Source organism: Microchirus variegatus (assembly GCF_963457635.1).
Source record: "Microchirus variegatus genome assembly, chromosome: 5".
Classification (NCBI taxonomy): Eukaryota; Metazoa; Chordata; class Actinopteri; order Pleuronectiformes; family Soleidae; genus Microchirus; species Microchirus variegatus.
The window spans coordinates 4,907,490-4,928,397 of record NC_139806.1 but is presented as its reverse complement, the minus strand read 5'-3'; the positions used below and the strand labels follow the sequence as shown (position 1 = coordinate 4,928,397).

Below are 20,908 nucleotides of genomic sequence, written 5' to 3'. Positions count from 1 at the left end.
ATGATGCTAGTGTTTCATAGCTGTGATTTGTCTGTACTATGTTTGTTCTTTCACTGTTGATCTGCAGGTATAATCGTGTTTGATGTGTAATAATAGATACAGTAAATATACATATATATAATTATTATTGTTATTAATAAAGACACTAATAACAATAACAATAATAATAATGTAGTGAGCGTCCTGTGATTGGTGAAGTACAATAAAGCAACTTTGGATTAATAAAAACATATTAAAATACTGTTTGCAACATATTCAACCAATATTAATAGGCTATATATTTACACGTTATACTATGTTGTTAAAATGCTATTATATGTATATATTACAATCACATGAATGAGACAGATGGCATTATTATTATCATTAATAGAATATTTGATGATGATTGAGGAAACATTTGTTTCCAATGTTTAAGTTTGGCAAATTGCCTAATGTGTAATAAAACAATGGTAACTCAAAAGACACAAAAACTGCTTGATGTGTTGATTTAAACCATAAATAAAGCATAAATTATGGCTCTCTTAGATAAAGTGCATGGGGAGAATCTCTCGCTGGGGGTTGGATTTTAGATCACTGATCAACATTTTCTGACATTTTATTGGACCAAACTATTTCTCGATTAATCGGGAAAAATAATAGACAGATTAATCATTAAGAAAATAATTGTAGCTCTCCTATCATGTGTGTTTTCTAAAATGTCTAAACAGTCTCCTCCTCATCCAACCCCCAGTCAGAGATTCAGCCAATCACAGGAGGGGGATCACACAGTACTATTTGCATGGAGCCTTTATAAGAAGAGTCTCCCCCGCCTGCACTTATTCATACATTTCGGAGTAGTAGTGAACTCTCAGAATGCCTGAACCCGCAAAGTCAGCGCCCAAGAAGGGCTCCAAGAAAGCCGTGACTAAGACCGCCGCTAAGGGTGGAAAGAAGAGGAGAAAGAGCAGGAAGGAGAGCTACGCCATCTACGTGTACAAGGTGTTGAAGCAGGTCCACCCCGACACTGGCATCTCGTCCAAAGCCATGGGCATCATGAACTCGTTCGTCAACGACATCTTTGAGCGCATCGCCGGTGAGGCGTCTCGTCTGGCTCACTACAACAAGCGCTCCACCATCACCTCCAGGGAGATCCAGACCGCCGTGCGCCTCCTGCTGCCCGGTGAGCTGGCCAAGCACGCCGTGTCCGAGGGAACCAAGGCCGTTACCAAGTACACCAGCTCCAAGTAAACGGTGACTCCTCAACAACCACATCAACACAACGGCTCTTTTAAGAGCCACACACTTCATCTAAGAGAACCAATATGATCCTTTATACTGTGTGAAAACAAAAGTAATATATTTTATACACATTAGTGATGGGATCGGCAGTTCATTTGAGTATACGGAATTACTACAATCTATTCATTAAAATGATTCCTGAAAAATAAGCGTTCACCGAATTGTTCAGTGCTCAGCAGGAGCCCAGTGCTGTTCTATGGGACTCGCGTCCTCCCTGTGTGCAGTAGGCACCGCAAGTCATTGAGTGAGTGACAGCGCGAACGAGATTCATATCCTCAGCCACAGTTCTCCAGTTATCTGTGTGTCAGTAAGTTCGTGAGAGTCACGTCCACAGTTCAGTTCTCTGTGTCGCAGTTTGTTCGCGAATGATGAATGAGTCAGTGTACTGACAGCGCGAACGAATCACAGCAGACACAACAGTTCTTCATACTAGTCGCTCCCTCCACGCTCAGCACACGTTGGCTGGCGTCGTTTGCCGAAGATTCACGAGTGAGTGACGGCGTCGGCGAACGACTTCAAGAGTGAATCACAGAACGCGGCAGTTCCACTCTGGGCAGCCACGATCGCTGCTCACTAAGAAAGAGAGTGTGAATCACATATACTCTGATCTGTTCCCTCTTCATAAATCTATCCATCTATCTATAGATATTCTCCAAAACCATTCTCATTAATTTGAATGTAAACATGAACAAGTAAAAAGATCCCTTTTATCATTTATAGTTAACCTAAATCAAATCATCACTGCCAACCTTAAAAACATTACTACGTTTGGAAAATATTTGAATATCACATATTTCTCTACTGTGAAATACCTTGTTGTATTTCTGATAATTTCAAATGTGTATATATATATATATGTATATAACTAATGTGTATATATTTATTTCGTTTGTCTAATCCCTTGATCAAACTAGATTACACTTAAGCATTTGGGAAAATGAAATGAATAGAAGTTCCCTTGTGGAAAGAGAATATTTTTTGAAATGACAGTTTTCCCTCATCTTAGTTACAGGAAGAATTCTCTACATCACTCTCTGATAATGATTTAAACTCCACACTATAGCCAAACACTATTATTATTATTTTTAATAATAATACCATTAATCTTATTCAATATAATATATATAGCAGCATAGTATAACCTGTGTAAATATAGTAGTCTATTGTTCTAATGTCTATTCATTCTTCTTTGTATTTTATTTTATTCCCATATTATTCTGGATTATTTGTCAGAAACTATATTTGGTTTCTGACACAATGTCTTTTACATCGGCCATACACGTCTGTGACTGTTCTGACTGCAGTACATGACCATATATTACTTTGTGATTTGAGATTGTGAGAATTGATGTCGATTGATAAAATGTGACATTCTAAAAATACATCAGTAATATTATCATCACATCCTATGTTTAAATCAGGGAAATTAAATTCAAATGACATGGGAGTGTCAAGATGAAACAAATGATATAATGTAGATATTCAGGATGATATTTCCAAATCAAATGTGCGGTTTACCTTGCACACATGCTCACACAACAACAAAATTGTGATAATTGTGGTCTGATTGGTCAGTTAGTGTGGGTTCTTACGAGATTATGCTTGATTATTCATAATGAACAATATAATAGTAAATAAACGTTTAATGTATTCAATATTGTTTGAATCAGCAGAGGTCTGTTGTCTATAGTTCAGAGTGAGGTGGCTCTTAAAAGAACCTTTTGTTTAGTTTGTTTGTTTTTGACTTTAAGCTCTCTCTCCACGGATGCGTCGGGCCAGCTGGATGTCCTTGGGCATTATGGTGACCCTCTTGGCGTGGATGGCGCACAGGTTGGTGTCCTCGAACAGGCCGACCAGGTAAGCCTCGCTGGACTCCTGCAGAGCCATGACAGCGGAGCTCTGGAAGCGCAGGTCGGTCTTGAAGTCCTGAGCGATCTCTCTGACCAGGCGCTGGAAGGGCAGCTTTCGGATCAGCAGCTCCGTGGATTTCTGGTAGCGACGGATCTCTCTCAGAGCCACGGTACCGGGCCTGTAACGGTGAGGCTTCTTCACGCCGCCGGTGGCAGGCGCGCTTTTACGCGCAGCCTTGGTGGCCAACTGCTTCCTGGGAGCTTTACCCCCGGTAGATTTACGAGCGGTTTGCTTGGTTCTTGCCATGATTTTCTGCTTCTAATTTCTTGCAACAGAAGAAAAAGTGAAGCAGACACGAGCGACTCTCTGCTCTTAAACTGTGGGAGCAGCTGTGAGACGGTGACGCTGCTTCAGTCCTCCGGCTCCTGATTGGTGGTGAGCGGCTCTTCCTGGAGCGCAGCGCCGCCCAGAGGAGCCTGAAGCCCCGCTGCTTATTGGACAAAAGTCCCTGTGAAAAGCACAGGGTGAACCCCCCTCTTCTGCTCTGCTCTGGTTGGTCTGGCAGGAGTCTCCCCCTCTTTCTTGGACATATAAAGGAGGCTTTGAGCTGTTTGAGTCACAGACAAGCGCAGACTTTGATTTAGTCACAGTTTCTCTGATACTTCCGAAAAATCCCGTTAAAGTCACGATGTCCGGAAGAGGGAAAACCGGCGGAAAGGCCCGCGCTAAGGCAAAGACCCGCTCCTCTCGTGCTGGACTCCAGTTCCCGGTCGGTCGTGTTCACAGACTGCTGCGCAAAGGCAACTACGCTCAGCGTGTGGGAGCCGGCGCCCCCGTCTACCTGGCGGCTGTGCTCGAGTACCTGACCGCTGAGATCCTGGAGCTGGCTGGAAACGCCGCCCGCGACAACAAGAAGACCCGCATCATCCCCCGCCACCTGCAGCTGGCCGTCCGCAACGACGAGGAGCTCAACAAACTCCTGGGCGGAGTGACCATCGCTCAGGGCGGCGTGCTGCCCAACATCCAGGCTGTTCTTCTGCCCAAGAAGACCGAGAAGGCCGCCAAGTCCAAGTAAACAACAACACGTCAACAAACAAAACAAAAGGCTCTTTTAAGAGCCACACACTCACTCTGAGAAACTGCTCATCCTCCTCATGTGTTCATCAACCCGAATGAATATGACTAACATATTAATAACATAAATTCTTATGGAGGTAGAAACTAAACGTCTGTTTTTAGTACTAATATAACACTCATTTCTAATATAAGTTCTAATATGTAAAATACAGATAGATCCTGAGACTAATTGAAGGCAAATACTGACATTTGAAAGTTTTTTTGCTAACGAACACAACATAATTAATCTGAATATACAGATTAATTATGTTTTTTAGCCCTCCTAATTGACAGCATCAAAATAAAAAATTATAAAACCATAAACACAATGTAATAGTGTTACCAGTGTTTCACATCTGTGGTTTGTCTGTACCATGTTTGTTCATTCCCTGTTGATATAATGCTGTTTGATGTGTATTCATAATGACACAGGAAATATACATGGATTATTTGTAACTCTGTCTCTCTTTAGTTCATTGTACTGGTAAATGTAATGTTTTTGTTTCAGCCACTAGAAAAGCCCAACATCTCCCAACCTAACACCAAGATACCAGGTCCTTTTGTGTATTTAAAGTGTGATGTCCAGACTCGAATTTGCACCTAAATACAAGATCCTGCAGGATACTTCACATGTAAAACACACCAACTGGGGGGTCGACAATAGACAAAAGATGTGAAAGGGGGTTCCTCAGGTATAACACAGAAGTGTCTATTTAACCCTTAACCCGTAATTACAATGTTGTTACAGTTATTATTATTATTATTATTGTAGTTATTATTATTGTATATAATGTAGTGAGCTTCTTGCGATTGATAATGTACAATAAAGCAACTTTGTATGAATCAAAACATGATATATCAAAATACTTTTTGCAACATATTCAATCAATATAAATAGACTATATATTAACACGTTATACTATGTTGTTAGTGACTGAGACTGATGGCGTTATTATTATCATTAATAGACCTCTGAGCCAGCATTTGCTCTATTAAAACAGGACAGTCATCATATCTGCAGTACTTGGATCATATATATTAAATTCATAAGGATCGTAAATATACACATATATATGATCCAGACTCAAAATATAACAAATATCACTTGTCATTTTCACACAGTATAAAGAGCATATTGGCTCTCTTGGATAAAGTGTGTGGGTTGATGTGGTTGCAGTAGTTTTCTACGATTAATCGAGAGAAATAATCGACGGAGTAATCATTAAGAAAATAATCGTAGCTCTAGTATCATGTATGTTTTCTAAAATGTCTCCAGTCTGTTTCAAACAAAGACAACAGTCTACTCCTCATCCAGCCCCCAGTAAGAGATTCAGCCAATCACAGTAGGGGGATCACACAGTAGTATTTGCATGGAGCCTGAATAAGAAGAGTCTCCTCCGACGGTAGTCACTCATTCATTTATGTGTATTAGTGAACTCTCATAATGCCTGAAGCCGCAAAGCCAGCGCCCAAGAAGGGCTCCAAGAAAGCCGTGACTAAGACCGCCGCTAAGGGCGGAAAGAAGAGGAGAAAGAGCAGGAAGGAGAGCTACGCCATCTACGTGTACAAGGTGTTGAAGCAGGTCCACCCCGACACTGGCATCTCGTCCAAAGCCATGGGCATCATGAACTCGTTCGTCAACGACATCTTTGAGCGCATCGCCGGTGAGGCGTCTCGTCTGGCTCACTACAACAAGCGCTCCACCATCACCTCCAGGGAGATCCAGACCGCCGTGCGCCTCCTGCTGCCCGGTGAGCTGGCCAAGCACGCCGTGTCCGAGGGAACCAAGGCCGTCACCAAGTACACCAGCTCCAAGTAAACACTTGATTCCACAACAACCACATCAACACAACGGCTCTTTTAAGAGCCACACACTTCATCTAAGAGAGTCAATATGATCTTTATTTATATATTGAAATGCATATACGTGTGTAAATTTCAATTTCAGGTGATTGAATGAGAACTCGTATATTGGTATTAAGGTGACATTTAATTAATTACATGACTGCAGTTCTGCACGCTTCATGTCACTTGTTGCAATCAAGTAAAAACGTACACAAATGGTACATCAGTCACTTTTTATATGAGTTGCATGTAAAAGTGAAGTGATTTCATAAGTTGCCCAAGGAGAAAATGGAGACTAAAAGCACAAGGCTCTATTCTCTACATGTTTCACTGACGAACTCCTTTGACTGTGTGTATCTTTAACATTAACGAGTAAAAACGTCACTTCTGGTTAATTTATGGTTCACCTAAATGAACACATCACGCATTTTATGTCGGTCTTTTTGAGTTCACTAGCATGTGTGCGCATCACCATCTGCTGCCAGACTGAGAGTGGGGCGCGCAATAGATATGTGACGATTTCTACACAAATGATAACAAAATGTTATTATTACAACACTACGGAAGCGTATTGCATTCACTTGAAAAAAAAAATAAAAAATCCTGTTTTTCTCACTAATTAATTTTTGGTTTGATTTTTTGAATAATCTTTTTTCTGTTTTTCTGAGTAATATTTTTTTCCCCTGTTTTTCTGTCTAATTATTTTCCTGTTTTTCGGAGTAATTTTTTTTCTGTTTTCCGGAGTAATTTTTTTTCTGTTTTACGGAGTAATTTTTTTCTGAGTTTAGAGAGCTTTTGAAATAATAAACACATTCACTCCTTTATTGAGAGTCCGATTTATAACAACATGGATGGCTTGTTTAGTTTAATCAAGTTTTACTTAGATCTGGGTTTAAGACACTGGGAGATAGTCCTGTCTTTAAGTCAGATAGATGGTATTATCATTAGTTTGTCGACTTTACGCAGGCACCTGAGGACTTTGCGGTTGTTCAGAAGGAAAGCCCATTCAGATCTGCTATACATGGCAATCTTTCTCCAGGATCAGTTGGACAGATATGGCATGCTCCATGGATACAAGATGATGCATTTGAAATGCATTCAGGCTGGCTACGTGGTGACTCAAGAGACGATCAGGAGACTGCTGAAAATATTGGACCCACACGGTGTGCAGCTGAGGCGCCGGAATCGCCTTCGGCGGCGTATGTACCATAATCCAGGCCCAAACTTTTTATGGCACTTAGATTCGTATGATAAACTCAAACCGTACGGGATCTGCATCAATGGTGCAATAGATGGGTTTTCATATATATATTTCATATAATATGGCTACATGCTTACTTTACAAACAGTGATCCCAAGATAATCGCTCAATACTTCATTGATGAGGTGTCATCAAGGAATGGAACTGCTGCCCGAATTCGTTCAGACCTCAGAACTGAGAACTGTTACGTTGAACAGATGCAGATGTTCTTGAGGCACGATCATCTGGACACTTTTTCGCACAGATGTTATCTGTATGGATCAAGCAATCACAACCAAAGAATAGAGAACTGGTGGGGCTTTTTGAGGAGGCAACACGCACAGTTCTGGATGAACCTGTTCCAAGATTTAAAAGACTCTGACTCCTTTTCTGGTGACTTCCTGGACAAAAGTCTCATTCAGTTCACATGTCTTGAAATAATAGAGGTAAGAACTGCAATATGTTTGTTGTTTTTTTCCCATAGTGCTATATTATGTCAGAATAATACTGTGACACCTGCTTTGTGGTTGAAGTATTCAAATATTTTATATCACCAAAAGCATTACCACCCTGTGTAGTGGGTTAGTTTTTGTGTGGTACTAATATCATAGATCTACTGATATTAGTGAAAAGAGCTCACTCCATGTAGGCTATATTCAAATGCTAAAGTAAAATAAAAATGACAGTACTATCAGCAGTATATATTCAAAGTATGAAAAGTATAAAATGCAATAAAATGTTTCCTGTCAGTGTTTTGATGTTTTTAATTGCATGATACAGTTAACGATTGCAGATGTTTAAGTTGGAGCTGATTAGGAGCTGAACTATATTACTGGCTAGTTTAATGCATCGTAATATCTACTACAGTTTGTATAGCAAATGTGTGAACCGATTTTCTCACTTTCTATTTTTATTTATATTTAGAGAGAACTGCAAGACGTTGTTCACCTCTCGAACACTCACAGAATTCGCCCATGCAGAAATGCTGTGTCTCCAGGTGGGCGCCCAGTGATGATGTACACACTACCCCAACTTTTTGGTGCCATAGAGTACCTGAAAGAGGTATCCCAACAAAAGATAGAAGCCTGCAGAAAGGAATGCCTTCAGAGAGGACCGTATCCCTGTGATGCTACAGTGTTTGACATTTGCTGCCATGCCATGGCAGAAAACAGTCTTCATCCACCCACCTCTCCAGAGGAAGCCATTTAGCTTTACATGTTCTTACGTGCTAACATACGAGCTCAAATTTAATTATCACAACCTGATCTACTGGACCAAATTACTGTATGTAAGCCTCCACATAAGGGTAGAAAATGTTGTGGACCATGATTTTAACTGTGTAAAGGGTATTGTGTTCTAACAGTAAAAATCTCCCCTTTGTGCTTTGTAAATTAGACATCAAAATAAGTGCTGGCAGTCTAAGCTGCATATGAAATATCGTATCACCCATGCTGTGAAAAAATTAAAAATCTTTGGTGCATTGTAAAAAATAGCAGCCTACAAAAAGGATGGTCATTATAAATTATAAATACATGTTAATACTGAGCAGTGAAACCTTTTTCTCTTTGGATATTAAGTTATTGTTTATTGTAGCATTTAGGAAATACACCTTCCTGTTTTTGTTTCGCTCAGGAATTTACTGTCTGTCATTTGCAGCCAAACAAACATGTAACAAAATGTGGTGAATATATATGTATCTACAATCAGTTGGTGATTGTCATCTCTCAAACATATAAACAGATCAGATCAACTATTCTTATGTATTTGAAAGAAATGTCACTCTATACATTTATGTTGAAATGCAGTTGTCATTAAACTTTCAGATAATGATCTTTTATTTGGAGATGCATCTTTCCTTGTGTTTACAAACATTTGTTAACTTTAACATTTCAAAATGCAAGCACCCCATAACAAAAGGACCGTATCCAATTTTAAAAATTGTGGGTGGAAACACATGTCTCACAGTGCAGGACTCCTGAACTACATGATTCAACAGTAAAGACACAATCTGTTTGAAGACATTTGTAAAAAAATAGCAACAGCAACCTGTGATTCTATTTGTAAAAAAACAAACAAAAAACACCCACCTCAAAGTACCTTTTAACGTAACAAGCAGATTCACAAACACTGTCAGTATTTACATCTAACATGAGGTAGAGGTTCAAATTCTATTATTATTTAACAGAGAAAATATGACAAACGTATTTCTACTGCCCATTCTCATCCTAGACTAGTAACAAAAGTGTCTTAACTCAAAGTAATTGTTAACATTTTCTTGATGTGATAGAAATAAAATATCTAAAATAAAATAAAAATATCCATCTGTGCTTATCACACAGCCCCTGGGCTAATCACATTTCTCCTTACATGCTCCATCTCACACTCACTTGTCCACACTTAAGCAATGTCCATTGCATAAGTGTTGCTGGACAGTATAGCCTCCATTTCAACTCGAAGCTCAGGATAGCTGTTGTAAGTTGATGGCAGCTCCACAGTTGGGCCACAAGTATGGGCAATTGGCCGCCGTGCTAGCCCTTCCAAAGAGGTGAATGTGACCTGAATTTCTTTTACACATATGACATCAGACCCAGTCAGAAATCTCATCAGCTTCCGGAGACCTATTTCATCCAATCCCCTTATGTACTGATGTAAAAATCGCAAACTTTGGTTCTCTGCTGAAGTAGCTGGAAAAGCTGTTATCATCTTATTTACCTTTCGTGTTGTTGGTTTAATGTCCTCATACAGCTTTGTCATATCCTGTACATTGGGGAAAAACTTCCTGAGTATTGGTCCTGCAACCTCTGCAATATTATCCAATGCATATTTTGGGTGCTGGATCATTTGCTTGTGGGCGACCTGGACGAGCATGGCTCTCAAGTTATCTTGTGTTGGTACTGTTCTTACTCCCATGCGATCCATTAGATCAAGAAGCTCTTCCTCATCGTCGCCGACAACAGCCTCTTGCAAAGCAGTGGACAAGAGATCACGCTCAGACTGACCAAGATACAACATCAGGGAGTCAAACAGTAAATACGGTGAAACGGAGTGTTCACCAAATATGACTGCTGCTGTGAAGGCTTGTGCCAGCCGAAATGGAAAATACCCATGGTCCTTCAGTCCTTTGGCCAATATCCTGCCAACAGACTTCCATTCCTCCTCTTGCCATTTTGGGGAGAGTGATGGCACCCTCACATCTGCACCTTCTGCTGCACAGTCTAGGAATTCTGTCCAGAAGGCAGCATATACCTCCCTGGACACACCATCAGCATCTGCCCCCATTTCATCAATGAAGCTGTATTTCACAGAGTAGGTCATCATTGCTTCATCCTTGAATTGGGCAATCAGTTCATCTAAGAGAGTCACTCTTTGAAGTTTCACAGTCACATGCAAAAGTTCATTGGCAGGACTTGGTGGTCTAGCAGAAGCTGTCTCAGCATCAATAAGAGTTGAGGTGTAGGTGGGGGTGTTTATTTGTTCTGCTTCTATTGCAAGGATTGGTTCATGTATGAGTGTATCATCAAGTTCACCTAAAAACGGCCCACCTGTCAAGGGACCAAAGATGACCTCTGATATATTATACAAAGTTGTAAGATCAATAATCTGAACAGCTGCATAAAGCCCAATTTATACTTCTGCGTAAAGTGCTCTGCGTAGGCTACGTAGAGACTCTGCGTCGACGCAGAGACTGTCGAAGAGCCTCTGCGTCGTCTGCGGGTACACAAAATATTTTTTAAGTGTCCGTAACTCCGTCAAGGGACTACGGAGACGGCAAGAGCTGCGATTGGTCCTCAGGACATGCTGAGCGAAGCTGCTCTGTGCCGGCTCTCAGTGCGCTCTGGGTGTCCTGACAGAGGCGGAGCTGATCCCCGCCGATAACGCCGCTGCCGAACTATAAATACGTCACATCTTAACACACACAGCACATGTTTAGACCCTAAATGGCCAATTTCAAGAGCTGACATTGTGTCAGGGCTAAGCTCATCATCTTCGGCTGTGTGTGTTTGATTTTTTTCATGTTGCTTATCTGTCCCTATATCAGCTCCTTCCTCTGGGTCATCTCCACTGGTCAGGGTCTTTGTGAACAAATAAAATCTTAACAACCCCAATTTGTGTGTCTCATAGTAGTCTCCCACACTAACATCCTCATCAATTTGTGCTTCCTGAAAGTCAACTATATCTTGACTGAACTCTTCCGACTTTCCCATCACTGACTTTTCATGAGGGAAAAACAGTTTTTTAGCTTGTGACAGAATCTCAGTTTTCGTGGCATTCTTGTTAATATCAAGAACTCTCATTCCTCCACCGCTGCGTTTTCTGACTTGTCTATTGTCATGTATCCACCCTATTTCTATTTTTCTGGTTGTCTTCAAGGCTCTCCTATTATTAAGACGCATTTTTGTTGGTTGCCCTGTATTCTCCTCCTCAAAACCTCGATTACTGTCTTTGTTACTCACTGTGCCCATTTTTTTTTGAAGTTTTTTGAATAAGGACAGTCTTTTTGTATCATCTCCACCTCTTCTCTGTTTTTCCATACAGAAACGCCTTGTGGCAATCCTGTCACCATAGGCTGGAATGTAAGAGGCCATGGTGGCATCATCTATTTCTCCAATTATTGAGCTGTCAATCTGCAATAAAACAAAAAGTATACATTAGACATGACACAGCTTAAACTATATTATCTCTAAGACTATTTACTGCTGTGCTAAATTCCATGACAAACAGCTTTTGAAGCTGGTAATAATGTAGTGCACCGATATAAACATCAGACATTTATTCCTTCTGCTAAGTTTATAATACATCAACAGTAACTTGAAAGGGTACTTAATCATGTGCAACTATTACTTTAGTCATGCAGTTGCTTTCAAATGCAGTCATATGGGATTACTTATCATTTCTACTCCATATTCTCGATATCATATTATGACACAAATAATTCAATGTTACAATGTTACAATGTAAACCATTTTTAAAACGAATATAGCCCTGCAGGGACAACTTTCCTGTGACTTACATGATCCTGCTGCATTTTCTTAATACTCTCCTCAGGAACACCTCGGTTGCGAAGAAATATCCACAGACCATTATCTTGTGGGAGGCTGGGGGCTGAGGATGTAGCCATTGCTGGCACTGCAAAAAATGTAGGAAAAAGGCAAAGTCTAGATAAATATTTGTTGCACCAACAATTAACACATTTAAAACTGTCAAGACCAATTGTGTCGTGATATTGTCGACTTATATGGAAGAATACAATTATTTTGTTTCCTGTCTTGACTGTTGACTTATAAATACTCTATCTATATGTATAATCATTTGAAAGTCAACCTGTCATTAAACATTTTAATGTTCTCACTCACACACCAAAACTGATTTGAGCTGTGTCCTTTTGTGATGAAAGCCTTCCCTGGTTATTCATAAACAACAAAATTACTCTTATAGAACAGAAGACGAAACTGAGCAGCCCAGAGTGGTCTTTTACTAGTAGTATTGTTGTTGTTGTTATTATTACTATTACTATTCAGTCAATAAAATCTAAATTGGGCTTTGCAACATAAGGTTTTATGGTTTAAATTATTTTATTCAACATATGGGCCTATAAAAAATAATGATGTGTATGGACGTTTCATGTAGGATCCTTCCTCACTGTGTATCAGGTATGCATGCATGCATGTATGTAATACATAGCCTACATAGGAAATAGCAATGGAAAGGGAGCCCGTAAGCAAACCACAACAACCTCAGCAACTCAAAACACTCGTCATGGTGCGTCAATGGTGTCAATATATAGCGAGTCGTCTATTGACAAAGTTCTGTTTGTTTACATGCTAACGTGCCCCATGTTAAACAACTTCTACGTTATAATTGTCACATTATGTCTCTATAGTGTTAGTGTATACTTAGCATATAACAAATGGCTCGTTCTACTTGTGCCAAGCCAATATAAAGAAAAGCTATCCTTTTGATGAGAAACAACGGCCAGCATGATGGAAACTGTTAGCTTACCTGACAACTGAAATCATGCCCATAAACACGTTCGTCATAAACACGTTCGTCATAAACACCTTACCTGCTACATTGAGCGATAGGCTTACGATAGAAGGAAACAGTCCAAAACATAACTAACTAGAGTATCATAGCCTGTGTGTAACTAATAACACGCCTTACCTTAATTGACCCGCTATGGTAGATCATTTATGAGGCATGTATGTGCGGGAAGGAGTCACCATATGTGTATGCATGGATGTATATCCATGGGTGTATGGGAGTCACTTGCAGGTTGGAGGTTCTCGCGAGAGTTCTCGATAATTCAGAAAAAAATGACTCTGAAAAACAGGGAAAAAAGATTTGCACGAAAAACAGAAAAAAAAATTACTCCGAAAAACAGAAAAAAAATACTCCGAAAAACAGAAAAAAAATTACTCCGAAAAACAGGAAAATAATTAGACAGAAAAAAAGGGGAAAAAAATATTACTCAGAAAAACAGAAAAAAAGATTATTCAAAAAATCAAACCGAAAATTAATTAGTGAGAAAAACTGGATTTTTTTTTTTTTCAAGTGAATGCAATACGCTTCCGTACAACACAAAGAAAACCCAATCATTACTTAGTATTTGTGAAAATGCTCTTATGTTGCATTTATAATGGAAGGACAATATTTTGAAATGAATGTGCACCAAACACTTGATTTTCTACATGTGAATGAGGGTTTGCCTGAATTATCTGACTTCACTAATCACTCACTGATTATGAAATAAATACCACACTGGAGCTGAAAATATGAATAAATCTTGGAGGAATTCTTTAAATCATTACATTATTTAAACACCCAAAAGACCACAGAGCAGCACATGATTATTATTATTATTTTTCGATGTTTAAAAAGCAGAGTATTCAAACACCATAAACAGTTGTTTGACATGTTTATCTTATTTCAAAGAGAAACAAATGCTACTATCGTGCAACTTCTTTGATTTTATGCACTTTGAGTTGCACCTGAGACCATGTTTATTTTTTAAATAGTTACAGCTAATATCGGGCACTATTTAACGCACTTTGAGGTGTGTTAAATCCAGAATAATTATATTACTAATTACAAATGATTTTTTAACTTTATGATTCGTTAAATGTGTCACCACCTGTGACAAATTTAAAATGTGGCCTAACTGAGTTTGTAATTGAATAGTCCTGCTGTAGAAGTATTTCATAAAATAGTAATACACATGTATATTAAGTAAAAAGACTAAATATTATTTAAAGTAAACTATAAACAATATAAAAGTGTTGGGAGGGTCATCACTGACTGAGGTTTGTTGTGATTTCAGTGTTCAACTGTGACAGAAGTGTGTGTGAGCTTCACCATCATCAGTGTGTGTTTGCTGCTGCACAATAAGTGCACTTTATTACACAGTGATCATCAGCAGCTGCTTGTTTGGACTCGGACTCTGTGAACAAACGAGTGCAGCAGCAGAGAAAAACGTTTGTGTCAAGTTGTGCTGTTTTTCACCTGCTTTTAGGAGACAAACGAGTGAGAAAAGCCGCCGAGCAGCGCTGCTCACCGCGGTGAACAGCTGAGGTTTGTTCGCTCCACAGAGAAAACACAGAGAACATCAGAACTCTTCATGACTTGAATATGAAGACAGACGAGTCCTCTATAGACTCCGTTCACTGTGAGCCTCCAGCTCCTCTCACACGCTCATCTGGACTCTTTTGAGAGTGAAGAGAAAACACAAATGTCCCGGTGTTCACGCTGCACACAGGAGCCGCGGCTGCACTGAGTCTCCACGGTTCTCATGGTGCCTTCAAGTACCGCCTCCTCTCTCTGATATCTCCTATAATCCGCTCTCTCTCAGTCTGAGCTCAACTTAGAAACCACCAAACATGGCAGAAGTAGCTCCAGCTCCAGCTCCAGCCGCCGCTCCGGCTAAAGCAGCCAAGAAGAAGGCGGCTTCCAAGCCGAAGAAGGTCGGCCCCAGCGTCAAGGAACTCATCGTTCAAGCCGTGGCCGCGTCCAACGAGCGGGGCGGCGTGTCAGCGGCCGCTGTCAAGAAGGCTCTGGCTGCCGGAGGCTACGATGTGGACAATAACAAGGCCCGCGTCAAGACCGCCATCAAGAGCCTGTTGGTCAGCGGAACTTTGGTCCAGACCAAGGGAACCGGAGCCTCCGGCTCTTTCAAGATGAGCAAGAAGGTGGAAGCCAAGAAGCCAGCAGCGAAGGTCGCTCCTAAAGCCAAGAAGCCCGCAGCTAAGAAACCCGCAGCGGCTAAAAAGACCAAGGTAGCGGTAGCTAAGAAGCCAGTAGTTGCTAAAAAGTCTCCTAAGAAGGTGAAGAAACCTGTAGCGGCCAAGAAAGTAGCCAAGAGCCCCAAGAAAGTAGCAAAGAGTCCCAAGAAGGTGGCGGCCAAGAAGGTGGTGAAGAAGGCTCCAGCAGCCAAGAAATCTCCCGCTAAGAAGGTCGTCAAACCCAAAGTGAAGAAGACAGCAGCCAAGAAGAAGTGAGCTGTCCTCACTGTGAGACATGTCCATCCTGTTCAAAGGCTCTTTTAAGAGCCACACACTTGTCCTCAAAGAGCTCAACCATCTTCTCTATTATTTTAGTAATAGTTAATAATATATCATAATGTAATGATTAATTACAACAACTAGTGCTATTTGTCAATATACTAGCTGTTAGTTTATATTCATGTGTGTGTGTGTGTATATATGTATATATACGTATGTAGTGACATGTTGCATATATTATAATTAATTTTTAATTCTAATCTAATTTTTTTGAACATTCTCAAAACCTGTGTGTTATAGTGTTATAATGTTCTTTAGGTTTCTGTAAAAAAACCTGTGGTAGTGGGGGATTTAAATGAACGGTACACAATGTTGTGATATGTTAAAGGAAACTAGATAACTCAACACACAACACAGTGATAGCGACATAACTGGTAAGAAGTATTATGATGCTCTCTGTCTGTTAGCTAAGTTAGCATAGTTTAGAATAAACTATGCTAACTTATGCTAACGTCTTATACTGAATTTAAACATAAACATCATTGCTAATACACTGCTGAATATATTTACGATTGTTTTGACGGCGATTTTGCCCTCATTTGCGTTTTTTAAGACCTATGTGTGTACTGACGGTCCTCGAGACTTTTATAGGTATGTTACCGTATGAAACTATTAATCTGAATTTTGGTGCGTTTTTATGAAAGACTGCATAGTTAAGATAAGTCAGATATTAGATGTGTAGTTGATTTTTTATTTTATTTTATAAAGAGATTATTCCTGTATTAGTCACTTGATGAGTGTGTAATGTTTTGTTAGCTTCTATTCAATATTCCTTCGCTTCTTTTATAGGTGTGTTGCATGAATAAATGTGCAGATCCTGATCCCAGTTCTGAGTGGTGTTCTTCATTTCGAAAGCAACCAGACTAAAGCTGTTACACACATATGTATATATATATGTATATATATATGTATATATATATATGTATATATATATGTATATATATATATATATATATATATATACATATATATATATATATATGTATATATATATGTATATATATATATGTATATATATATATACATATATATATATATATATATATATATATATATATGTATATATATATGTATATATATATGTATATATATATGTATATATATATGTATATATATATATATATATGTATATATATATGTATATATATATATATGTATATGTATATATATATGTATATATAGACAATCTTAATATTAATTACACGTTTTAGACTACAAAGTAATTATTGCTTATTAAAATAAAGATGCTCCTCATCAATATTAATAAACGATAACCAAAAAGAGATACTCATGTAATATATTCGCTTATTACAGGGTTTATATGTATGTGTTTACATTTTCACTAAACTACAGTAATACAGTGGAAAAAGTATTTGATGTATATAAAATGTTGTATGACGTCAATCACTTAAATAATGGTCATAACTAAAGAAACAGAATATGTTGTTTTATGTACTACATATCATTACTAACAAACACCCACACAAATAAACCTGCAAATGAACAGTGAAAATAACATAATGATTTATTTGTTCATAATGTCAGACATTTGTCATTTGCTGCATGTACAGTATGATTTCCAACGTGGAATAAAAGTGTAAAAAAACAAATATACAGAAAATCTGAACTACAAAATGTCGTGGTGATTGTGTTTAATTACAATTGTTATAACTTCATACATTGTTAGGGTGTCATCATTTACCGTTTTCAATTACTGGAACAGGATATTTTGTATTTATTTTTGTTGCATATAAGGAAAATATATGATGTTTATGTTAAGCTCAAATTCTGAAGACAGTTGTATTTTAAAGAGAAGGATGAGCAATTTCTTAAAATGGTTAATGCTAATAATATGTTAGTGATATTCATTCAAGTTCATAAACACATGAGGATGAGCAGTTTCTCAGAGTGAGTGTGTGGCTCTTAAAAGAGCCTTTTGTTTGTTTATTGACGTGTTGTCGTTTACTTGGACTTGGCGGCCTTCTCGGTCTTCTTGGGCAGAAGAACAGCCTGGATGTTGGGCAGCACGCCGCCCTGAGCGATGGTCACTCCGCCCAGGAGTTTGTTGAGCTCCTCGTCGTTGCGGACGGCCAGCTGCAGGTGGCGGGGGATGATGCGGGTCTTCTTGTTGTCGCGGGCGGCGTTTCCAGCCAGCTCCAGGATCTCAGCGGTCAGGTACTCGAGCACAGCCGCCAGGTAGACGGGGGCGCCGGCTCCCACACGCTGAGCGTAGTTGCCTTTGCGCAGCAGTCTGTGAACACGACCGACCGGGAACTGGAGTCCAGCACGAGAGGAGCGGGTCTTTGCCTTAGCGCGGGCCTTTCCGCCGGTTTTCCCTCTTCCGGACATCGTGACTTTAACGGGATTTTTCGGAAGAATCAGAGAAACTGTGACTAAATTAAAGTCTGCGCTTGTCTGTGTCTCAAACAGCTCAAAGCCTCCTTTATATGTCCAAGAAAGAGGGGGAGACTCCTGCCAGACCAACCAGAGCAGAGCAGCAGAGGGGGGGTTCACCCTGTGCTTTTCACAGGGACTTTTGTCCAATAAGCAGCGGGGCTTCAGGCTCCTCTGGGCGGCGCTGCGCTCCAGGAAGAGCCGCTCACCACCAATCAGGAGCCGGAGGACTGAAGCAGCGTCACCGTCTCACAGCTGCTCCCACAGTTTAAGAGCAGAGAGTCGCTCGTGTCTGCTTCACTTTTTCTTCTGTTGCAAGAAATTAGAAGCAGAAAATCATGGCAAGAACCAAGCAAACCGCTCGTAAATCTACCGGGGGTAAAGCTCCCAGGAAGCAGTTGGCCACCAAGGCTGCGCGTAAAAGCGCGCCTGCCACCGGCGGCGTGAAGAAGCCTCACCGTTACAGGCCCGGTACCGTGGCTCTGAGAGAGATCCGTCGCTACCAGAAATCCACGGAGCTGCTGATCCGAAAGCTGCCCTTCCAGCGCCTGGTCAGAGAGATCGCTCAGGACTTCAAGACCGACCTGCGCTTCCAGAGCTCCGCTGTCATGGCTCTGCAGGAGTCCAGCGAGGCTTACCTGGTCGGCCTGTTCGAGGACACCAACCTGTGCGCCATCCACGCCAAGAGGGTCACCATAATGCCCAAGGACATCCAGCTAGCCCGACGCATCCGTGGAGAGAGAGCTTAAAGTCAAAAACAAACTAAACAAAAGGCTCTTTTAAGAGCCACCTCACTCTGAACTATAGACAACAAACCTGCTGATTCTTCATTTAAACTGTTAAATACAAGTTACTTTACAATTACATTTTCCCTTATGAATAAATAAAAAAGTGGTTATTACTTTCATCATTCATACTTTCAAGAAAATCATCAATAAAATGGCGATCATTTAATATAATGTTATATGGTGATAACGCCATATGTATAATGTAATAATTCATTATCATTCATCATTAGTCATTACAGAAGTAATACAACTTTTTTAGTTTAACCACATCTACTATTTTTCATGAAGAAGAAAAGGGACATTTTGTTCTTGAAGTTTTTGAATGTAGAGAAAAGACTTTGTTCCATTACAAACTCAGTCAAAAAGAACAGAAGTTGAGCTGGGACTCATTTAAAACATACATAAAAAGTATACAAAAAACCTTCTATTTCTAGCTGAGAATTGTGATTGATACAGTGTATCATCATCATTGAGATTTTAAATGAGAAATTCATCTGGTTCTTTTGTGGAAGTCAACAGCGAAGCATTTGTTAATGACCATGAATCATCTACGTTTGTTAAATCTCAACAACGAGGTCACAGCTATCTGCTATCTGCTGCTGTGGTTCTGTCTCTTTCTTTTGGTTCTGTGGTTTTTATTATTATTTTTTGTGTTTTACAGAAACTCACTGGGTTTCATTGAGACAAGCTTTGTGTTCTTTTCCATCCATCCATCCATTATCTACCGCTTTAACCTCCACCAGAGGGTCGCGGGGGGGTGCTGTGCCTATCTCAGCTAACATTGAGCGATAGGTGGGGTACACCCTGGACATTTTGCCAGTCCATCACAGGGCCACATACAGATACAAACAACCATTCACTCACTCAATTTAGAGTGACCAATTCACCTAATTCCCAATTTGCATGTTTTTGGACTGTGGGAGGAAGCAGGAGAACCCAGAGGAAACCCACTCACACTCGGGGGGAACATGCAAACTCTTTGCAGAAAGGCCCTTGTTCCGAAGATGTTCCAAACAGGGCTCGAACCCAGGAACCTGGTTCTTGCTGCAAAGGCAAAAGTGCTAACCACTACACCAACCGTGGGCCCGCTTTGTGTTTTTAGTAAGTCAAACTAATAATGCGTCTTAAATGATGACAGATGGTTGTGAAATGCTAGACTAATCCTGCAGAAACACTGTTATAAGTGTTTATTTGTGAGAGAGAGTTAGCATAGCATAGTTTTACAAGCTACGGCTAACTTCTCTAGGTTTGAAATAAAAACCTAACAGAAAAAAGGTACTTGCATATTTATTTAAAACATTATATATAAATACATGTTTTTATTGTTTAACACGTTTTTGTTAATGTGTCTTCCGTACACTGACAATAAATGACTTTGCATGTATGCGTTAAAACAGAATACTTCCTGCCTGTTGCCTGATTTTTTTATTTTATTTTATTATCTAAAATAATTTTGGACTTTTCACAGGAGGCCGATTTTTTGCCAATAAGATATAATTTTCCTCTCTCATCATCCTCCTCTTTCTCACATATGCTTCACACACTGGTATAGTGATATTCGTTAAAGATGGAGCGAGAGATAAGGTGAATCTGATTATTATTATTATTGAATACATTGAGATTTTTTTGTTTCATTTTCAATGCACTCAAAAGTCTCAGCTCCAGTCCACACACATATATACATATACACACAAACACACATATGTATAGTATATGTACACACACAAAAACTGTAGTATTGTACTGAAACACCATTCTAAATGCAAAAAAAATACATAAATCTGAAAATGAATCAATCAGAAAAAAACTGGTGTTTGAAAAGTGTGAATGGTTTTTAA

At 39.6% G+C, this 20,908-nt stretch overlaps 7 protein-coding genes across 7 annotated transcripts; 5 read left to right on the top strand and 2 right to left on the bottom strand.

The window, feature by feature from the left end:
* Window positions 1-855: 855 nt before the first annotated feature.
* On the top strand, window positions 856-1,230 carry LOC310927503 (histone H2B; the record flags this gene model as incomplete). The annotated part of the gene is made up of 1 exon (XM_083889804.1): window positions 856-1,230. One exon carries the CDS (start codon window positions 856-858, stop codon window positions 1,228-1,230), a length of 375 nt encoding a protein of 124 aa, XP_083745930.1.
* A 1,797-nt stretch (window positions 1,231-3,027) lies between these two features.
* LOC310927497 (histone H3.2) lies at window positions 3,028-3,438 on the bottom strand (the record flags this gene model as incomplete). Its single annotated transcript, XM_083889798.1, has 1 exon — window positions 3,028-3,438. The coding sequence occupies one exon, from the start codon at window positions 3,436-3,438 to the stop codon at window positions 3,028-3,030; it is 411 nt and encodes a 136-aa protein (XP_083745924.1).
* A 382-nt stretch (window positions 3,439-3,820) lies between these two features.
* Window positions 3,821-4,207, top strand: LOC310927499 (histone H2A; the record flags this gene model as incomplete). The annotated part of the gene is made up of 1 exon (XM_083889800.1): window positions 3,821-4,207. The coding sequence occupies one exon, from the start codon at window positions 3,821-3,823 to the stop codon at window positions 4,205-4,207; it is 387 nt and encodes a 128-aa protein (XP_083745926.1).
* Window positions 4,208-5,692: 1,485 nt separating this feature from the next.
* Window positions 5,693-6,067, top strand: LOC310927501 (histone H2B-like; the record flags this gene model as incomplete). The annotated part of the gene is made up of 1 exon (XM_083889802.1): window positions 5,693-6,067. The coding sequence occupies one exon, from the start codon at window positions 5,693-5,695 to the stop codon at window positions 6,065-6,067; it is 375 nt and encodes a 124-aa protein (XP_083745928.1).
* A 9,119-nt stretch (window positions 6,068-15,186) lies between these two features.
* LOC310927493 (histone H1-like) lies at window positions 15,187-15,952 on the top strand. Its single transcript, XM_083889794.1, has one exon. The coding sequence runs from the start codon at window positions 15,208-15,210 to the stop codon at window positions 15,823-15,825; it is 618 nt and encodes a 205-aa protein (XP_083745920.1). The 5' UTR covers window positions 15,187-15,207; the 3' UTR covers window positions 15,826-15,952.
* A 1,898-nt stretch (window positions 15,953-17,850) lies between these two features.
* LOC310927498 (histone H2A) lies at window positions 17,851-18,237 on the bottom strand (the record flags this gene model as incomplete). Its single annotated transcript, XM_083889799.1, has 1 exon — window positions 17,851-18,237. The coding sequence occupies one exon, from the start codon at window positions 18,235-18,237 to the stop codon at window positions 17,851-17,853; it is 387 nt and encodes a 128-aa protein (XP_083745925.1).
* A 383-nt stretch (window positions 18,238-18,620) lies between these two features.
* LOC310927496 (histone H3.2) lies at window positions 18,621-19,031 on the top strand (the record flags this gene model as incomplete). Its single annotated transcript, XM_083889797.1, has 1 exon — window positions 18,621-19,031. The coding sequence occupies one exon, from the start codon at window positions 18,621-18,623 to the stop codon at window positions 19,029-19,031; it is 411 nt and encodes a 136-aa protein (XP_083745923.1).
* Window positions 19,032-20,908: the final 1,877 nt, after the last annotated feature.